Here is a 21,522-nt window from a genome sequence, read left to right on the forward strand (position 1 = left end):
CTTTTAAATAAATAAATAAATAAGATATATATATATAAATGTATATTTGTAGGGTTGAATCATGAATACTGAGGTTGAAACGTGTACTGATTAAACTGTTGAGTATATTTGTGTTGAGCAGCGTTCAGACACACAAACGCTTTATATTTACTTTACTTTGCCTTTTTTTTCATTTCTCAATAATGTGTCACATGCGCCACACGTGCACAAACGTGTCTGTGCACGGGCAAACAGCCTTGTCACCGACTGTGGCCTAAACACACGCACACACGCACACGCACACACACACACACACATAGTAATACACTCATTCCAAGCTTGCACATACTGGGCAATACGCACATTATAAAGAAACACACACACACACACACACACAGCTGTAAACACACACGCACACACACACACACACAGCTGTAAACACACACACACACACACACACACAGCTGTAAACACACACACACACACGCACACAGCTGTAAACGCACACACACACACATTGAGCAGCAATATAAAAGAGTTTTCTGCTGTCATTAAATCAACTTCTCAGTAATTTCGTCTCTGTGTGCGTCCATGTTTGTAGTTTTTTATCTGTAGTTCTCTCTCAGAGGCAGAGCTGGTTGTGAGGCAGTAAACACACACAACAGCGTATCATCAGCGTATAAATTGATATATTGACTTATTTCCACATCTGCTGAATATGTCCTATATTCTCTCTCTTTTAGCTCTGTTTTTGTTCTCCACCAGCTCCTCTTTGGCTCTTTAGCTGCTAAATGCTCCTCTATGTTCACCAGCTCGTCTACAGCTACCTGTGTCTGTTAGCAGGGAGAGTATAGCGGCTTTTTACAGCTTATATCTGTATTTCCACATCCAGCAGTTACTGACCAACATCATCATTCATTAGTAAGTCCAGTATTAACTCTCTTTTAGCTCTGTTTTTACTCTCCACCGGCTCCTCTCTGGCTCTTTAGCTGCTAAATGCTCCACTTTGTTCACCAGCTAGCCTACAGCTACCTGTGTGTGTTAGCAGGGAGAGTATAGTTAGCATATAGCGGCTTTTTACAGCTTATATCTGTATTTCCACATCCAGCAGTTACTGACCAACATCATCATTCATTAGTAAGTCCAGTATTAACTCTCTTTTAGCTCTGTTTTTGTTCTCCACCATCATCATTCATTGGTTCATCGTGTTTCTGTCCAACTGCTGAATATTAAGTCCTATATTCTCTCTCTTTTAGCTCTGTTTTTACTCTCCACCAGCTCCTATCTGGCTCTTTATCTGCTGAATGCTCCACTTTGTTCACCAGCTAGCTTACAGATAACTGTGTGTTAGCAGGGAGAGTATAGTTAGCATATAGCAACTTCTTACAGCTTATATCTGTATCTCCACATCCAGCAGTTACTGACCAACATCATCACTCATTAGTTCATCGTGTTTCTGTCCAGCTGCTGAATATAAAGTCCTATATTCTTTCTCTGTTAGCTCTGTTTTTACTACTATACTACCTATCTGGCTCTTTATCTGCTCTTATATCTGTAGAAGCTGCTGCCTGATGCAGAAGGAAAGCTAAACAATGAGCTGAGACTCACTTTAAAGCTCCGTAAAGGTGAAGGGGAAGCTCCAGAGTCACTGATAATTATCTGTAGGTTCAAACACATGACACACTCACAGATCATTATTATTATGTAAAATATACAAATATACATTATAGCTGCAGAAATCAATACTTTGCATGATATGTAGAATATGAAAGAGGTCATAGCCTACAGAGAATGATGTCTGGCTCTTATTTTATCAGTGTTTTTGGTTGTTATGGTGACAAGCTGGTGAATATATTTGCATATTTAACAGCTAATGAGCCAGATATGTTGTCTCAGGAGTTTGTGGGAGACCAAACCAGAGCTAAAAGGAGAGTGAATATTGGACTTATATTTAACAGGTGGACACAAACACCAACTCCAATGTGATTATAGCTGCTTTAAAGCTTCAGAAATCAATATTTTGCATGATATGTAGAATATGAAAGAGGTCATTTACTGTGAGAAGCCTGCAGAGACTGATCCTGCTCTTTACCATCACTCTACTTTTATCAGTGTTTTTGGTTTCCTGGTGAATATATTTGAATATTTAATCGCTAATGAGCCAGATTTGTTTCTCAGGAGTTGGTGGGAGACCAAACCAGAGCTGAAAGGAGAGTGAATATTGGACTTATATTTAACAGGTGGACCCAAACACCAACTCCCATGTGATGATCACTCTGCTTTGTGTCGGCTTGATATGCAAATTAATCATTTTAAGATGCTAACAAGGTGAAAATAGGTCAGATGTTGTGTTTTCAGCCTCCTCTGCTGCCCCCTAGTGGCCAAAATAAACCAACAAATGCAGGTTTAGATGAAATAAGATTAAAAAGAAATGAATTGGCATCAACTTTCTTATCTGGGTCCAAGTATCGTTCTTCTTTATTGGCTAAAATCAGATTATGTCTCCACACAGAGCAGTTCTGCCTCTGAGGAAAGAAAACTGCCTTTTTCCACATTCACTCGACTCTCTGATGATAAAATACATAAAAGACTTCCTTCCATCTTTCCTTCCATCCTTCTTTCCTTCCTTCCATCTTTCCTTCCTTCCTTCTTTCCTTCCTTCCATCTGTCCTTCTTTCCTTCCATCCTTCCTTCCTTCCATCTTCCCTTCCTCCCTCTTTTCCTTCCTTCCTTCCTTCCTTCCTTCCTTCCATCCATCCTCTTCCTTCCATCCTCTCTTCCTTCCTTCCTTCCATCCAATCTCTCTTCCTTCCTTCAATCCAACCTCTCTTCCTTCCTTCCATTGTTCCTTCCTTCCATCTGTCCTTCCTTCCTTCCTTCCATCCAATCTCTCTTCCTTCCTTCAATCCAACCTCTCTTCCTTCCTTCCATCTTTCCTTCCTTCCTTCCTTCCTTCCTCTCTTCCTTCCTTCCTTCCATCCATCCTCTCTTTCTTCCATCTTTCCTTCCTTCCTTCTTTCCATCATAAAAGACTGAAGGCGTTAGATTCCTCCTGTTTTCAGCTGCTAGCTTACTGCTGTAGAGACGAGCCAGTGAAGATGGCCGACATATAGAAGTTCTGTTATAGTTCAACAACATACATGAAGAGCAGTTTTAGTATCTATTGATGTACTGATATATAAATATATAATATATATAAAGAAGCACAATCATTCAGCTTCATGTAGTTTGATACTATTTACTATAATGTTTATGATATATTAACACAATGAAGACTTCCTGTGTGTCAAAATAAAAGGCTTTTTGGTTGGTTAGGGCCCAAAGTCTCAAATTTACTGAAATGAGGCAGAACAGCTTATATTACTATACTTAATATAAAGCTATTGTACCTTTTTATTGAGGCCGATCTTCAGTCTTTGTCGTCTTTAAACAGCTGCAGAGTTTAATTATTCACATCTTTGCTCCCATTTTAAACATTAAAGCGTAGGATGTACTTTTCCTGTAAATGGAGCAGACGTAGTGGTGCAGACAGTTAGCCTTCTACCCAATAACGAATGTATCAACCAAAAGACCAAATTATATATATGTGTGCGTCTTGCTGTACGTGGATTTTTATTATTAGTGCCTATAAAGTGTTAGGGTGTTTTTTTTTCCTTCTTCTTCACGTCTTTGTGTGATCTGAAGGAACAAACTTTATTAGCCAAGTATGATAAATATTCAGGTTTTGTCTCGATATCTAACAAAAAAAAAAAAAAAAAAGTAAACTGCCGATGCTAATGCTAACGGCTAACGGCATTAGCATGCTAACGGCTAGCGGCTAGCGGCGGAGTTTTCGGCTAATGTGAGCCAGTTGTGTTTCAGTAAGTTGACCAAGTAAATAAAGTTTTAAAAAAAGCTAAAGTTAGACGATCAGTTAGCTCGTATGATGAGAACCAACACTAAAATCCTCCACGTTTGTTCAAGTGCAATAAAATATTAACCACACTACACTGTTAGCATGTTACGCTGTGTTATGCTAAACTATTGTTCCTACTATCATCCGTTGCTTAGTCTAAGATGTCGGCATCATTGAAATAGTACATTTGTGTGACAGAGCTAATGTTAAGACCATAAAACATCAACGTTAGCAACTCTTAGCTGCTGTTTGGAAGATATTTCCAGAATCCTTAAAGACTCATATATCTGTATAAAATTAGAAATTAAACAAAATACCCAGGTTGCTTCTCTAATTTATTTCCTAATTTAAATAAAGATGGCAGCCAGAAACTCTTTTTAAACACTGTAGAAGAAAAACTGTGCATGAAAGTATAAAAAGAAGGACTTTCACATAAATATAGACGAATATAACTGATAATAAATGTTTTAAAACAGTTCGCAATGAGGCGGTTCTTTGTTTTTTTTGGCTAGCATCTGAGGGGAGCGTACCTATGGTCCCTGGGTCCTATGTTCCCCGATCGCGGCTAACTCGGTTGCTAGCTCGGCGGCTAACTCGGTTGCTAGCTTGGCGGGTAACTCATCTGCGAACTCGGCTGCTAACTCAGCGGCTAACTCGGCGGCTAACTCAGCTAACTGGCTAACCGGTCACATACAAAGCATCTGAGTTAGCATTTCGGAAACATATTAAAATCTATTGTACAAATATGTTTAAATCATATTCAAGTGTCTTTTTTAAGGATTCTGAAAATAGCTTTTAAACCCAAAATGGATGAATTAGTTTTATCTTTATCGATGTCATTAATAAATAAATAAACATAATAATAATAATTAGCATGACTCCCGTAATTAAGCAAACTGCTGACTCCTATCAGCCAATGATGGATGTATTCTTGGTGTAGTTTCTTATCATTTAACAGATAAACTAGATAAATATTTAAAAATCTTGGTACACTCCTTCTTTTTTTTTTTTTTTAAATGGCCACTTTTCACATTTTGGTTGATGTGTTTCATTCAGTGCCTCTGTGTGTGTCTCTCTGTGTTTAAACTTCTTTAATAAGGTTTTTTCTATAGGATTTGACTTGCATGTTGTTCTTCAATACGTTTAATCTTTTTTTTTTTTTTTTTTTTTGGACTATGAGACATTACTGTATGTGCTTTACGGCAGGAAGCGATGTGATGCAATATTAAAGGCTTTACGGTTAAGAGATGACGATCCATGTGGTGCAATAAAATGAGAAATAAAACAATTGAGTTTCATTTTGAGTGTTTTATTCTTTTATTAACAGTTTGTGTGTGTCTGATTATTTGCCTGTTTGTATGTCAGTGAGTCGTCTGCATAATGAGAGATTGACTGGTAAGCGTTTATTCTCGCTAGCTAGGTTTCAGATAATTTTGTGAAATGGGCGCAATGTTTAAAAACTTGGAGAAAAGCAGAATATAATAAAGCATGGATAGAAAAAGCTCACCAGACTTTAAAAGGTTTCAGACACTAAACTGAAATGTAAGTTTTAAGTCCCTATAAGAGCCGACGAGCTAACCTACGTTATCTGAAGCGTTAGCTAACCTGAATCAAATTTATTTCAGATTATTACTTATTTGCTTTAACGGACTTTAGACACAATGTTAGCTTGTCTAACTGTTCTTCTCGAGTGTTTTTTTCTTTTATTAACAGTGTTTGAGTGTCTGATTATTTACCTGTTTGTATATCGGTGAGTCGTCTGCATAATGACGGATTGACTGGTAAGCTAGCTGTTGTATATTGACAAACCCAGTCGTGCAAAAAAAGGAAATGAGCTCAACAGGAAGTTTACAGGTAGAGTGAGTTCATGACCGGACATCTAAACACTTCTTCTATCCTATAGCATTGTGAGGACAAACAATAGGACCCATTAAAGGATAATTACCGTTTTTTACAACCTACAGACCCCGGATGTTGATAACATGCCACCACGGGCTCGGAGGGGAATAGCACTAACGTATCATAAGTTTGGCAGCAGATAATGTATTATATAGAGGCTGAGCTTCAGTGCCCAGTGTACTCACATTATACGGATATACGCGGCGCTCCACTGGAGAACGACTCCACATAACACCAAAGTTGTCTGGGTGAGTAAATGATCGTATTTTATGCTAGAAATAAGTTCCAAGTTGTAAAAAACAGTAATTATCCTTTGAAAAAAAAAACATTTGCAGACCTTTAATTGTTAAAAGTGATGATGTAATTCTGGACCTAAAGTCTAAATGTGTGATAAACCTGTTTTATATTAAGATAAAAAATTAATACACAGGTCCAACAGGTCTTTCTTTTGGTGGAAAATCCGACATGAAGAAACAAACTGGATTTTATCTCTGAGTCATTTTGGCAGCTTCTCCACATGAAAAAACCCCCCAAAGGTTTTGAAACTCTTCTTTTGAAACTCTGTTGAACATTAACTTGAGCTCATATTTGTGTTTGTGTGATGAAATGTGTTTTAAGTGTTTGGAGCCAAAGTACTACATTACCCATGAGCCTCTGCTGCAGTTGGAGAAGAAGCTTTTAAGACTTGAATCAGAATCAATTCATCCAAATAATGTGATGAAAGCTGGAAAACAATCAGGAAAATAATAGAATAAAAAGAATAATAACATTTCCTCTCATTTCTTATATCTGAACTTTATATTAACAACATTAATTTAACTTTATTTAAATTAAAGCAATGAGCTTTGACACAGTCTGAGTGAGTCACACTGACAGGACGAGCTAATGATTGATCGGTGACATCATCAGTCTGATCGGTGACATCATCGGTCAGTAGAGTAAATATATGAGCCGCTGTCCGTCGGTCAGAGAGGAAACAGACTCTGAGTGTTTGACCCTTCAGGATAAAAGTTTAGTTTTTATTATTAAGACGTGTTCGTATCTGTCAGGATGAGTTCAGCTGCAGCTTCTCTTCTTCTGCTGTTTCTCTCCGCGCTGGTAAGTTATGATTTTAAAGTATGATGTAATCACTTCATAACCAGATGAATCCTGCTTTTTATTTAACGTTAAAGACTTTAAACACTTTTTATCACCAGTTTAAACTGTTTTACTGTTTTATAAAATAACATTATAGGTTTTATATCGTTCATATTATTGTGTCCAACCTGAATATAATAGAATAGTCTATACATATAACTATATAAATATAAATATAAATATAATATACTGTAGAGCTGTTACTGCTGTAGTTTATTACGATTAATTTTGCCCAATTAACTGATAATTAGTGAATACATAAAAACAGTAACTTAAATTATATTATAGTATATTCTGTGTTTATATGAGAAAATGAGAAATTACTGATTTTATGTCTATTTTAATAAATATTATCATTTTATTTTATATCATTGTTTCGATGCAGAATACTGATCTGTACTTTGACATTTTTCTGTGTATACTTTTATGTTATTGTGTCCAGAACTGATTATTATAATAAACTGTAGTTCTGCTCACTGTTATAAAGCAATGTGTAGATGCTCTAATGGATCAATCTATATTATCAGTTTCTTATGATTCATTTTAGCCAATTTATCAATTTATTAGAAATTAGTGAACATATAAAAACAGCAACTTAAATTATACATAAATATTATAATTGTTTAGACGGAGAATATTAATCTCTGCTCATTCATTAAATGTAACTTCCTCTCGTTGTTCTTCTTCTTTATTCTACTTCCTGTCTGCAGGTTTTCGCTCACAGCGCTACAGTTTATAAAACAGACGAGTTTCTGGGACCAGTCGAGTGTCTGGAGAAGAAGTACGTCTCTCTGCTCTGATGCTTTTATTCTGAAAAACTGAAGCTTTTATTCTGAAGCTTTTATTCTGAAGCTTTTCCTCTGAAGCTTTTCCTCTGATGCTTTTATTCTGAAAAACTGAAGCTTTTCCTCTGAAGCTTTTACTCTGAAGTTTTTATTCTGATGCTTTTATTCTGAAGCTTTTCCTCTTTTCCTCTGAAGCTTTTCCTCTGATGCTTTTACTCTGACCCTGGCGGTCCGATCCTCGGCTGCAGAAGCTAGCTCTAGGGACGTGGAACGTCACCTCTCTGGTGGGGAAGGAGCCTGAGCTGGTGCGTGAGGTTGAGAAGTTCCGGCTAGATATAGTCGGCCTCACCTCGACGCACAGCAAGGGCTCTGGAACCAGTCTCCTCCAGAGGGGTTGGACTCTCGTCCACTCTGGAGTTGCCACTGGTGAGAGGCGCCGGGCAGGGGTGGCAATACTTATTGCCCCCCGGCTTGGTGCCTGTATGTTGGAGTTTACCCCGGTAGACGAGACGGTAGCCTCCCTCCGCCTTCGGGTGGGGGGACGGATCCTGACTGTTGTTTGTGCCTATGGTCCGAACAGCAGCTCAGAGTATCCAGCCTTTTTGGACTCCTTGGAGGGGGTGCTGGAAAGCACTCCCCCTGGGGATTCCCTCGTTCTGCTGGGGGATTTCAACGCCCATGTTGGTAGCGACAGTGAGACCTGGAAGGGTGTGATTGGGAGGAACGGCCCCCCCGATCTGAACCCGAGCGGTGTTCAGTTATTGGACTTCTGTGCTCATCACGGATTGTCCATAACGAACACCATGTTCAAGCATAAGGGGGTCCATATGTGCACTTGGCACCAGGACACCCTAGGCCGCAGTTCGATGATTGACTTTGTAGTCATGTCGTCAGACTTGCGGCCGCATGTCTTGGACACTCGGGTGAAGAGAGGGGCGGAGCTGTCAACTGATCACCACCTGGTGGTGAGTTGGCTCCGATGGTGGGGGAGGATGCCGGGCAGACCTGGCAGGCCCAAACGTATTGTGAGGGTCTGCTGTCAGAGAGAGTTTCAACTCCCACCTCCGGGAGAGCTTCGACCATGTACCGGGGGAGGCGGGGGACATTGAGTCCGAGTGGGCCATGTTCCGTGCCTCCATTGTTAAGGCGGCTGACCGGAGCTGTGGCCGCAAGGTGGTTGGTGCCTGTTGGGGCGGCAATCCCCGAACCCGCTGGTGGACACCGGCGGTGAGGGCTGCCATCAAGCTGAAGAAGGAGTCCTATAGGGCCTTTTTGGCCTGTAGGACCCTGGAGGCAGCAGACAGGTACCGGCAGACCAAGCGAAGCGCAGCTAGGGCGGTCGCTGAGGCAAAAACCCGGACATGGGAGGAGTTCGGTGAGGCCATGGAAAAAGACTTCCGGACGGCTTCGAAGAGATTCTGGACCACCATCCGGCGTCTTAGGAGGGGAAAGCAGTGCGCCGTAAACACTGTGTACGGTGGGGACGGTGCGCTGCTGACCTCGACTTGGGACGTTGTGGATCGGTGGAAGTAATACTTTGAAGACCTCCTCAATCCCACCGACAAGCCTTCTGGTAAGGAAGCAGGGCCGAGGGACTCGGGTGTGGGCTCTCCTATCTCTGGGGTGGAGGTCGCCGGGTGGTTAAAAAGCTCCTCGGTGGCAGGGCCCCGGGGGTGGATGAGATCCGCCCCGAGTTCCTCAAGGCCCTGGATGTTGTGGGGCTGTCATGGTTGACACGACTCTGCAGCATCGCGTGGACATCGGGGGCAGTGCCTCTGGATTGGCAGACTGGGGTGGTGGTCCCTCTTTTTAAGAAGGGGGACCGGAGGGTGTGTTCCAATTACAGGGGAATCACACTCCTCAGCCTCCCTGGTAAGGTCTATTCCGGGGGTGCTGGAGAGGAGGGTCCGTCGGATAGTCGAACCTCGGACTCAGGAGGAGCAGTGTGGTTTTCGTCCAGGCCGTGGAACAGTGGACCAGCTCTACACCCTCTGCAGGATCCTTGAGGGTGCATGGGAGTTTGCCCAACCAGTCCACATGTGTTTTGTGGACTTGGAGAAGGCATTCGACCGTGTCCCTCGGGAAATCCTGTGGGGGTTTCTCCGGGAATACGGGGTATCGGACCTCCTGATAAGGGCCGTCCGTTCCCTGTATGACCGGTGTCAGAGCTTGGTCCGCATTGCCGGCAATAAGTCGGACTTGTTTCCGGTGAGGGTTGGACTCCGCCAGGGCTGCCCTTTGTCACCGGTCCTGTTCATAATTTTTATGGACAGGATTTCTAGGCGCAGCCAGGGTGTGGAGGGGGTCCGGTTTGGTGACCTCAGGATCGGGTCACTGCTTTTTGCAGATGATGTGGTCCTGTTGGCTTCATCAGACCGTGACCTCCAGCTCTCACTGGATCGGTTCGCAGCCGAGTGTGAAGCGTCCAGGATGAGAATCAGCACCTCCAAATCCGAGGCCATGGTCCTCAACCGGAAAAGGGTGGAGTGCACTCTTCGGGTCGGGGATGAGATTCTGCCTCAAGTGGAGGAGTTCAAGTACCTCGGGGTCTTGTTCACGAGTGAGGGAAGGATGGAGCAGGAGATCGACAGGCGGATCGGTGCAGCATCTGCAGTAATGCGGACTCTGCACAGATCCGTCGTGGTGAAGAGAGAGCTGAGCCGAAAGGCGAAGCTCTCGACTTACCAGTCGATCTTCGTTCCTACCCTCACCTATGGTCATGAGCTTTGGGTAGTGACCGAAAGAACAAGATCGCGGGTACAAGCGGCCGAAATGAGCTTCCTCCGTAGGCTGGCTGGGCTCTCCCTTAGAGATAGGGTGAGAAGCTCAGTTATCCGGAGGGAGCTCGGAGTAGACCCGCTGCTCCTCCACGTCGAGAGGAGCCAGATGAGGTGGCTCGGGCATCTAGTCAGGATGCCTCCCGGACGCCTCCCTGGTGAGGTGTTCAGGGCACGTCCCACCGGTAGGAGACCCCGAGGAAGACCCAGGACACGCTGGAGAGACTATGTCTCTCGGCTGGCCTGGGAACGCCTCGGGATCCCCCTGGAAGAGCTGGACGAAGTGGCTGGGGAGAGGGAAGTCTGGGCTTCCCTGCTTAGGCTGCTGCCTCCGCGACCCGACCCCGGATAAGCGGAAGAGGATGGATGGATGGATTTACTCTGAAGCTTTTCCTCTTTTCCTCTGAAGCTTTTCCTCTGAAGCTCTGAAGCTTTTATTCTGAAGCTTTTCCTTCTTCATCTGATCCAGTCTCACACTCAGCGTTGTTGTGTGCTGCTCTCTCATTGATCAGGTTCGATCGTGACTCATGTGACCTGGTGTTTTGCCGTCCATGGCAGTCCTGCGTTAACGGACGCTGTTCCTGTAAACCGCCTTACAAATGTCCCACAGTGGCTTCGGCCCAAGTCTGTAGCCATAGCAACAAGCTGCTGCGCTCCTACTGCCAGGTAACCAAACGTTTCTACTGTAGCTGCTGAGCAAGGCAGCGGCAGAAAACTCATTCATTTCAGAACAAAACCATCTAGAACCTTGTGATTAACATGATTAATCTTTTATAAATCAGGACTCTGATGGTATTTTATTTTGCAGGCGATGGCCGTTTCCTGTCAGACCAAAAAACCTTTTATGTCGCACTTTGGAGAAAGCTGCACTGGTTTGTTCTCTGAGATAAAGTCACTGCAGAATTTAAAGTTTATCATTATTATTATATCATATTTACTCTGCTCTTCATCTTCCTCTTCCTCTTCCTCTTCCTCTTCCTCTCCTCAGCGGACCAACCGAAGTTCAGCAGTTCATTAGATGAGTTCACAGGTTTGGTCCGACTCTTCGTTCCCGGTACTGGAGGAGGGGAGGACTTACTGGTGTGTCAGGATCAGTGGGACACGGCTGCTGCTAACGTGGCCTGCAGGGACAGCGGACACACACTGTGAGAAATACACACTATAATACACACTATAATACAATCTGGAGAATCATGGAGATCAGGAACCTGACTGCTTTCTCTCTTTCCTTCTTTCTTTCTTTCTGTAGAGGTGCTGAAGCGGCGGACAGCTTGTCCTACGTGTCCCTGACGAGTGTCCCGAGCGAGAGGCCGTTGCCGGACCGGTGCGTGAGCGTCCGTTGCCAAGGTTACGAGAGTTCCCTGTCAGAGTGCGTCATCTACAACAAGACCGGCATCAACAGCGGCAACGTCGCCATGGCAACGTGCGCAAAACCGGCAACAGGTCGGTAATTACTGACTCTGTTGTGTTTTATTGTGTGTGTTATGTCATTGGTGCGACCTTTGACCTTTGTGTGTGTGTGTGTGTGTGTGTTGTGTCTTTTCAGATGAGGAGTGTGACTTCAGGTGTGTGAACGCGAAGTGTGTGTCTCTGAGTCAGACGTGTGACGGAGTTGACGACTGTGGCGACCGCAGTGACGAGATGTGCTGCAAGAGTAAGAAACACACACATACACACACACACATAAATCCTCTCTCTAAAGTCAGTGTAAAGAAAGAATAAATATGTGTTCTGAGTTTGACATACCACAGAAAAGTGTGTTGTTAACCACCCTGCCAAATTTGAATGATTAAAAAAATCGCCAAATATATGAAATTAGGCTTCAAAGTTGTGTAAAAATCAGCCTCTGAAGCCCCGCCCCCTACCAAGTGTCACCTGTCAATCAAAGTCACCACCTCTACCAGAAACATGGATGCTACGTCTGAGAGCGTCCTGCTGCTAACTCAGCTGCTAGCTCGGCGGCTAACTCGGCTGCTAACTCGGCTGCTAGCTCAGTGGCTAACTTGGCTGCTCGCTCGGCGGCTAACTAGCGGCTAACTCAGCTAACTGGCTAACTGTAGACTGTAGTAGTAGTAGTGCTAACTCAGCTAACTGGCTAACTGTAGACTGTAGTAGTAGTAGTGCTAACTCAGCTAACTGGCTAACTGTAGACTGTAGTAGTAGTAGTGCTAACTCAGCTAACTGGCTAACTGTAGACTGTAGTAGTAGTAGTGTGTGCTGAATGTATTTATACCTCTACAGCAGCAGGGGCGGGTTTATGCTAATCCTAGCTCCACAATTCAAATCTAAATGGTTGAAATGCTTTTTACACCTTTTTTAGAAATACATTTATGACCTATTTAATGTGTTTAGAAGAATATGTCTGAATTCACTTTACACAGTGTTTAACAGCATGGATCACTGTGTGTGTGTGTGTGTGTGTGTGTGTGTGTGTGTGTGTGTGTTTCAGAGTGCAGGGACTGGGCTTTCCGCTGCAGCAGCTCAGGTGTGTGTTTGCCTAAAGAAGCAGTCGGTGACGGACAGATCGACTGTCTGGACGGTGAGGATGAATCAAGGAAACACACAGGTACTACACACACACACACACACACACACATTTAAGAGTTATATACACATTTCTTTAAGCCAGACTTCTCCAAATGTGAACCACAGTTTTTACAAAAATGGAAATAAAATCCTTTTTTTTGCAGCTGATACACATTTTAATATATTTAAATGTACAAATTTGACTTGTGCTTATTTAAAAAAAATCAAAAATCAGCATTAAAACACGTTTGCTGTATTCATCATATTCTATAAAATGTTCTCCTGGTCCATAAAATAGTCTTTAAATCAAACAGAAGGATTATGAGTCAGAATATGAACAGTATGTAAAGGGTTAAAAGTTTTAAATATCTCATCAAACAGTGTCGAAATCTTTTCATATGAACACTTTTTTCTTTTTTTCTTTTCTTTCTACAGAGTTGCAGACGGCGAACTCTCATCCCACACACACAGGTACGCCGGTTACCATGGTAACACATTCACGGCCATGTAGGCGCCCAGCATCAAAACAGACTGTCGACTGTAGATCCAAAACCTGCTGAAGTACAGTTTTATATAACGTTGGATGTAAAAATACTGATACTGATGGTTTTTATATATATATATATTTGGCATTAAAGAAGAAATAAATGGACAATTAACAAAGAGATACTGGATCAAAGCTGAGAAATGTAATGTTCATATAGTGGTAGGGCCTTTGTAGAGAGCACGAAATTCACATAACTGTAGTTTACACGTTTTCTGTGAGGACCTTGAACACAACATTTTACCTTCCATTATTGGGAAATACAGTTTATACATGTAGGACTATATGTGTTCCTCCTGTTGTCCTCGAGTCAAGGAAGGGAGGAAGGGAGGAAGGGAGGACTAAGGATGGAAAGAAGGGAGGACAGGAGGGAGGGAGGAAAGGAAAGGAAAGAAGGAAGGAAAGGAAGGAAGGACGGAGGGATAGAGGAAGGAAGGAAGGAAGGAAGGAAAGAAGGAAGGGAGGGAGGAAGGTAGGAAGGGAGGACTAAGGATGGAAAGGAGGGAGGAAGGAAGGAGGGAAAGAAGGAAGGAAGGGAGGGAGGAAGGAAGGACTGAGGATGGAAAGGAGGGAGGAAGGAAGGAGGGAAAGAAGGAAGGAAGGGAGGGAGGAAGGAAGGAGGGAAAGAAGGAAGGAAGGACAGGAGGGAGGAAGGGAGGGAGGAAAGGAAAGAAGGAAGGAAGGGAGGAAGGAAAGGAAGGAAGGACAGAGGGAGAGAGGAAGGAAGGAAAGAAGGAGGGAGGGAGGAAGACAGGACAGAAGGAAGGGAGGAAAGGGAGAAGGAGGGAGGGAGGAAGGAAGGACAGATGGAAGGAAGGGAGGTGGAGGAAAGAAAGAGTGAAGGAGGGAGGGAGGAAGGAAGGAAGGAAGGAAAGAAAGGGAGAAGGAGGGAGGGAGAAAGGACAGATGGAAGGAAGGAAGGGAGGAAGGTAGGGGGAGGAAAGAAAGAGTGAAGGAGGGAGGGAGGGAGGAAGGAAGGAAGGAAAGAAGGAGGGAGGGAGGAAGGACAGATGGAAGGAAGGAAGGAAAGAAGGAAGGGAGGAAGGGAGGAAGGAAGGAAGGAAGGAAGGAAGGAAGGAAGGAACAGTCAGAACAGACCGGGTCAATTTGTGTAGAAACGAGGGAGTGAGTTTGGACACAGCTACACTTTCTGTTGCTATGGCGATTTGGTTGCATCACATCCTGTTAACGTAACAATGAGGATAATGATGTGTTGCTTTGTTTCCCTCTAGAGTACATCTCTCCTCAAAATGGTAAGTTAAAGAATCTCATATGTTGAAGCACAGATGTGTTTAGAAAGCATCAATAGTAGGGAGGAAGGAGGAAGGAAGGGAGGAAGGAAAGGAAGAAAGAAGAAAAAGGAGGGAGGAAGGAGGTAAGGACGGACGGAAGGAAGGAAAGGAGGGTGGAAGGAAGGAATTAAGGAAGGAAGAATGGAGGGAGGAAAGAAGGAAGAAAGGAAAGAAAGGAGGGAGGGAGGGAAGAGTGGAAGGACAGAAGGAAGGAAGGAAGGAAGGACAGATGGAAGAATGAATGATGGAAGGAAGGAAGGAAGGAACGGAGAAAGGAAAAAGGAAGGAACGGAGAAAGGAAAAAGGAAGGTAGGAAGGAAGGAAGGAAGGACAGACAGAAGGAAGGAAAGAAGGAAGAACGGAAGGAAAAGAGGGAGGGAGGGAAGGGGGGAAGGACAGATGGAAGGAAGGAAGGAACGGAGAAAGGAAAAAGGAAGGAAGGACAGAAGGAAGGAAGGAAGGAAAGAAGGAAGAACGGAAGGAAAGGAGGGAGGGAGGGAAGGGGGGAAGGACAGATGGAAGGAAGGAAGGAACGGAGAAAGGAAAAAGGAAGGAAGGACAGAAGGAAGGAGGGAAGGGGGGAAGGACAGATGGAAGGAAGGAAGGAACGGAGAAAGGAAAAAGGAAGGAAGGAAGGTAGGAAGGAAGGAAGGAAGGACAGGCAGAAGTAAGGAAAGATTAAAGCTTGATTCATGTCTCAGAGAGCAGAGAGACTAAATAGCTCCTATCACACAATATCATGTTTTACCTCTTTAGTCACTCCATCTCTACGTTACCATGGTAACCAGATGGCGGCTGTCACTCAAACTAACTGGAGGTTGATTTTAGTCATTTTTGAGTCTCTTTAGTCTCTCCATCTTTACGTTGCCATGGTAACCAGATGGCGGCTGTCACTCAAACTAACTGGAGGTTGATTTTAGTCATTTTTGAGTCTCTTTAGTCTCTCCATCTCTACGTTGCCATGGTAACTAGATGGCGGCTGTCACTCAAACTAACTGTAGGTTGATTTTAGTCTCTTTTTGGTAGTTTTTAGGTTTCTTTAGTCAATTTGTGTCTCTTTCAGTCATTGTTTCATCTCTTTTTTGTGGTTAAATGTGATTTTATATGTAAAATGTAAAATGAGCAGAACTTTCTGGAAGTGTGGACATAGATACGGAGATAATCTGACCCAGAACAGCCTCAATGGACAAACATTTCTAGAACATTTTAAAATATCTTCATTTTTGTGCAGACTTGATTTTTAAGGAAAGGAGGGAGGAAGGAAAGGAGGGAGGAAGGGAGGAAGGAAAGGAGGGAGGGAGGAAAGGAGGGAGTAAGGAAGGTGTGAAGGAGGGAGGAAAGGAGGAAGAAGGAAGGAAAGGGAGGGAGGAGGAAAGGAGGGAGGAGGAAGGAAAGGAAGTAGGAAAGGAAAGGAGAGAAGGAAGGAAAGATGGAAGGGAGGAAAAGGGAAGGAAAGGAGGGAGGAAAGATGGAAGGGAGGAAAAAGGAAGGAAAGGAGGGGGGAAGAAAGGAACGAAGGCAAGGAAAGGAGAGAAGGAAGGAAAGATGGAAGGGAGGAAGAAGGAAGGAAAGGAGGGAGGAGGAAGGAAAGGAAGGAGGGAGGAGGAAGGAAGGAAAGGAAAGTATTTAAAGGATTAAATGATGTTTTAATTTAATGTGTTTGTGTAGAGATTCGTACCACGCGAGCTCACATGGAGTCCAAGGTGAGCTGCGGTGTTCCTAAAGCAGCCAGTGATGATGATGATGATGAAGATGTGGTGGAGATGGGAGGAATACGTAGATCTGTACGTGTGAAGAGAGTCGTGGGAGGCCTGCCAACAAAACCGGTCAGTTAGACTCACACCTGCATGTCCTTCCTTCCTTTCTTCCTTCCTTCCTTCCTTTCCTCCCTGTATGTCCGTCCGATGTGATGTCATCATCATCGTCATCATGACCCGATACTAACGAGCCAATCACCGCTCTGTTTATAGACTCAGATCCAGTGGCAGACTGCGATTATGATCAACAACAGGCTGCAGTGTGGAGGAGCTTACATCGGAGGCTGCTGGGTCATCACTGCGGCTCACTGCCTCGGGTAAGACCAAGCAACACGAAAACACCAGATATTCTGTTACGTTTTGATTTTACTTCCAAAAATGATAAAAATCTGAGTCATATATTGTGATGTTAGATTTTACCCATATCGCCCAGCCCTAATTTGAGTTGCAAATATGGGTCCCAAGTGTGTTTGTCCATATAGTTGCCATGGTGACCCCACCTGTGTTTGGGTTTCATGTGGAGCCAAACTAGGTCAGTTACAGGAGACACATGTAGACCCCACATGTTTGCCCATATGGGTTCTAAGTGGGCTTGTCCATGGTGACCCTAGCTGTGTTTGGGTTTCATGTGGAGGTAGGTAAGTAACTAGGACTCTAGGTCTCCTGTAACTAGGTCAGTTATAGGAGACCATAGACTGTATATAAGAAATGGACGTAACATCCGTGACGTCACCCATTGGTTTGTGGACTGCTGCTCAGAAGCCAATAGTTTCAAATCTAGGCAGCGCCATCTTGAAAATTTCAGGTGCATGCTGGGAAAAATAAAAACACGGATTCTACTTATATGGGCATGAAGCGGGGTCATGGACGACGTATGGGCGGGACCAACGGCTGAGCGGGGAGGTTGCTATGGTTACGAGGGCTGGATCTCGAGGACATTGGTCAATCAACCTGTCAATCAGGACGTAGCCACGCCCTAATGCATACCCTGCTTTATCATCACATATAAAATCAGGGAGGCCAAAATGTCCCAAATGAACATCATACTGCATTGAAGAAGGCTTTAAACTAGCGATTGAGACCATAAACACATTTTGAAAACGTTTACTGAGGTTAGAAATCAAGTGAGAAGTTGGTGAATTCTCCATTGACTTGTATAGAGACGGTCGCCCCCTGGTGGCCTTTTGATAGAATGCAGCTCTAAGCTACTTCCGCATTGGCCTCATTTCAGAGGACCAGAACTCCCCGCCTGCAGGAGACCCATGAAGACCCCACATGTTTGTCCATATGGGGTCTAAGTGGGATCCGCATGGACCTTAAATGGCCCACATGGGATTCACATGCTGGCTGGGAATTGTTGCATGTCACACCCATTTCTCTTTTCCCTTATTTCCTGTCAGCCTCTTCAAAAACATGCTCTTAAAAATAACTGTAAATAATTGTAAAGTGGATTGTGTGTTTGTAATAGTTGATAATATTCTTATTTCCTTTTTCTCTCTTCCAGGCCCGACCCTTTGCTCTCTAAACCAACTCCTGGTCCAGATGGCCAAATCTTTCGAAAGTAACCAACCATTGATCTACCTGCTGTACAGTTAGCTGTCTAATATTCTGAGCAGTGAACCCTAAATGTTAGCTTACGCTTTTTTTCTTTCCCTTCTCCTTCCAACAGGTCTAAAATGGGGCAGGTGAAGTTTTCTCTTTGGTCACCTGCAAGAGCTCAGCAATCAACAGACGTCTTTCCTATTGTAGATCTTCACATCCACCCTCAGTAAGCATACCTGTTTGTGAGTATGTACAGTATATATAGTATATCTCTAATGTTTAACCCAGAATAGGGCAGAATATTTGTTAGATTAGGTTAACATAGTGGGATCATCCCTATGTTCCCCGGGTCCTATGTTCCCCGCTTTGTATGTGACCGGGGAACATAGGGATGATCCCGTCTACAGTTAGCCAGTTAGCTGAGTTAGCCGCTGAGTTAGCAGCGGAGTTAGCCGCCAAGCTAGCAGCCGAATTAGCCGCCGAGTTAGCCGCCGAGCTAGCAGCCGACTTAGCAGCCGAGTTAGCCGCCGAGCTAACAGCGGAGTTAGCCGCTGAGCTAGCAACCGAGTTAGCCGCGATTGGGGAACATAGGACCCGGGGAACATAGGTACACTCCCAACATAGTGCTGAGTAGATAATACACCAGGGTAGTGAGTTGTGGCTAAGTGACACTACAACTAACCATGGTTCTGTATTGTGTTACTCAAACTCTCACTTTAAATAAAGGTACAATCCCAACACCCGTGAGAACGACATCGCTTTGGTGCAGCTGGAGAAACTTCCTTGGAAAGAGGAGTGTCTTCCCTACAATCCAGCAATCACCCCGGTCTGCGTCCCCTGGACCTCCAGGCTCTTTAATCCCAACCACACCTGCTCCATCTCTGGGTGGGGATTACAAACTCCAGGTACAAGAGCCAAAACGCCTTGTCTACTTCCAGAGTTGAAATTCATTGGAAACTACTGAAACTGAGTGAAGTCTGTCATTGGCTTTAGAGGTAGAAAGTAGAAATGTTGGCATATTGGTGGCTCAAATGGTCCCTTTAATAGCTGCATTAGATATTTAACCCATAGTAGATGCTTTACTTTAGACAAACATACCAATCGACCAACACTGAACTGCCAGTGAAGCCATACGTCATATTAAGGGTGAAAAGTTGGGAAGTTAATTCAGTCTTCTCAGCTGTGGTTGGATAAAACATAGAGACATATTGGCACCTCTTTAATTAATCTCTTATATTATTATTATTTTTTATTATTTAATTCTGTCTCTGTGCCAGAAAAATGTTTAACTTCCTGTGGCTTCCTGTTCACTGGTTAAGGAACTTGAACTAAACAGGAAGTACTTGTAAAACATTGAATCCAATGGTCAGATTAAGATTAGTTCTCTACCTTTATTCTGGTACTGATGACTAACCTCTCTGTCTAAAAGGTGGCAGAAGGGCTCAGTACTTACAGTGGGCCAATGTTTCCCTCATTGAAGACTGTCAGAGATTCCACAGTGACGACATTAAACCCGGCATGCTCTGTGCAGGTAGGTGTGGTTGTATCCTGGTGCCTTTAAGTATAGTCATGTTTATTGTGTCTAAGAGTCCGTGTGAAGGTCGGCTTTGTGTGTGCAGGCGCTCTGGACGGCAGCGTGGACGCCTGTCAGGGGGATAACGGAGGTCCTCTGGTGTGTGAAGATAAACTGGGTGTTTCCTACTTGTGGGGCATCATCAGCTGGGGGAGCTGTGGCCGGCCGCGATCACCTGGAGTTTATACTCAGGTAAAATAAGGAAGTGTAGAGGAGCAAGACGTTTCTCTCAATACCAGGCTCAGGACAAAATGGCAGATTTCAAACAACATAACCCTTAAAATCAAAGAATTAATGATAATAATAATAATGTTAATTTGTCTTCCAGGTTGCTCATTACTTTGAGTGGATCAGACATCACACCGGCTGGCCGACTGTGACCAAGTTCAACTTCTGATAACGCTCCACAATCATTCACATACGGATTCTAACTCTCCTCTTTTTTAATCCATTTGTTTCTGTATAAAATAAAAGACCATTATTTTACCCATTATTTTTTGGGCGGTTTATTAATGTACAACCAATGAAATATTATGTTGTAATTCTTTAACCATTTTAACAAATAAAATACTGTTTGTCACATCCTGTCTGGTTTTTAGTTTGTGTCTTATTTTGAAAGATATTTTCTCGTTGTATGTGTAGTTAGTTTTACTTCCTGTGTTTTCCCGCCTTGGTTGATTTCCTCATGTGATTCACCTGTGTCTTGTTTCTCTCAGCTGTGTCCTGTTGTAATCAGCCCAGGTCTATATAGGTGTTGGTTTTCAGTTCAGTCATTGTCTGTGTTCATTCACTCTGGGTAAATCATGTAATCTGCACACAGGTTACTTGACAACCATTTAAGAAGGACAGTCTAACTACACAAAGCATAGCATATAAACACCTAACCTTAGTTACCATAGACAGAGACGAGCCACTCTGAAACAGACAGGTGATGACCCACTGCTCTCAGGATAGAAGATAACCAGAGAATGATCCATGAAACACACGTATTCCCCCCCACAAATGAGAGGGCAGCCTCTTTATCGTAGCCATGCTAGCAGTCTGGCTCTATGGACAGTAATGTGGATCTGTTGGTCTGCCTGCCCATCACTTTGGCTCAGACTAAACTGAATTGAAGTTATTCTTTAGAGACATTCACGGCCCCCAGAGGATGAATCCTAATGACTTCTATCGTAACTTTGATCGATTACCTAAACTCAGTAACCTTAAAATATGAGACGGAGAACAGAAGTCGTCTAACAGCCAACTGGGATCTTTATTGCAGATACTCGATACAAACAACAAGATAGACCAACGAACGGCAAGACAGCAAAACAGCCCCGAGGCACACCCTTACAGACCCTTTATACCATTGATTGCGTATGGTGTGGTGCGTCATTGTGTACGTGCACCAGGTCAAGTTGACCTGGCATGTTCAGGCTAATTCTCATTTCCTGGAGCTCTATTCTTAAGTGTTGGTGGCCAAGATCTTCTGGAAAAATTAGACATGGTGAAAAACAACTCCTTATTAGGAGTTTGATGGAATAAACATAATGGCCTTATTGAGCAATGTTGAGCAATCTACTTGACCTTTCGCCTCTATCTGGTGTTCTCCTTTCTGATACACACAATGTAGGATTCGCCTCTACACTTCCATCACGTAATCATTGTGCAACAGTTTTTACCGTGACGTCACCAAGGTGACACACCAAAAGCATAACAATACCCAATCAGCACCAAGTCAACCTCAAGCCCAACCCAGGAATTTTTCGAGGTTGCACAGAGTACATACCCCAAGGCAGGGACTCGCTTTGCCCCCGTAAGGGCGGTTTCTGCT

At 43.7% G+C, this 21,522-nt stretch overlaps 1 protein-coding gene across 1 annotated transcript; it reads left to right on the forward strand.

Annotated features, from left to right (window-relative positions):
* The first annotated feature begins 6,741 nt into the window (after positions 1–6,741).
* On the forward strand, positions 6,742–20,286 carry LOC128383641 (complement factor I-like). Its single transcript, XM_053343233.1, has 18 exons — positions 6,742–6,871; positions 7,621–7,691; positions 10,985–11,138; positions 11,281–11,344; positions 11,461–11,617; positions 11,722–11,915; positions 12,019–12,126; positions 12,922–13,038; positions 13,434–13,469; positions 14,775–14,795; positions 16,503–16,660; positions 16,805–16,908; positions 18,096–18,152; positions 18,261–18,359; positions 18,860–19,038; positions 19,563–19,664; positions 19,753–19,898; positions 20,035–20,286. Exons 1-18 carry the CDS (start codon positions 6,824–6,826, stop codon positions 20,101–20,103), a joined length of 1,884 nt encoding a protein of 627 aa, XP_053199208.1. The 5' UTR covers positions 6,742–6,823; the 3' UTR covers positions 20,104–20,286.
* The last annotated feature ends 1,236 nt before the right edge of the window (positions 20,287–21,522 follow it).

The sequence above is a fragment of the Scomber japonicus genome, chromosome 22 (genome assembly GCF_027409825.1).
Source record: "Scomber japonicus isolate fScoJap1 chromosome 22, fScoJap1.pri, whole genome shotgun sequence".
In the NCBI taxonomy this organism is placed as follows: Eukaryota; Metazoa; Chordata; class Actinopteri; order Scombriformes; family Scombridae; genus Scomber; species Scomber japonicus.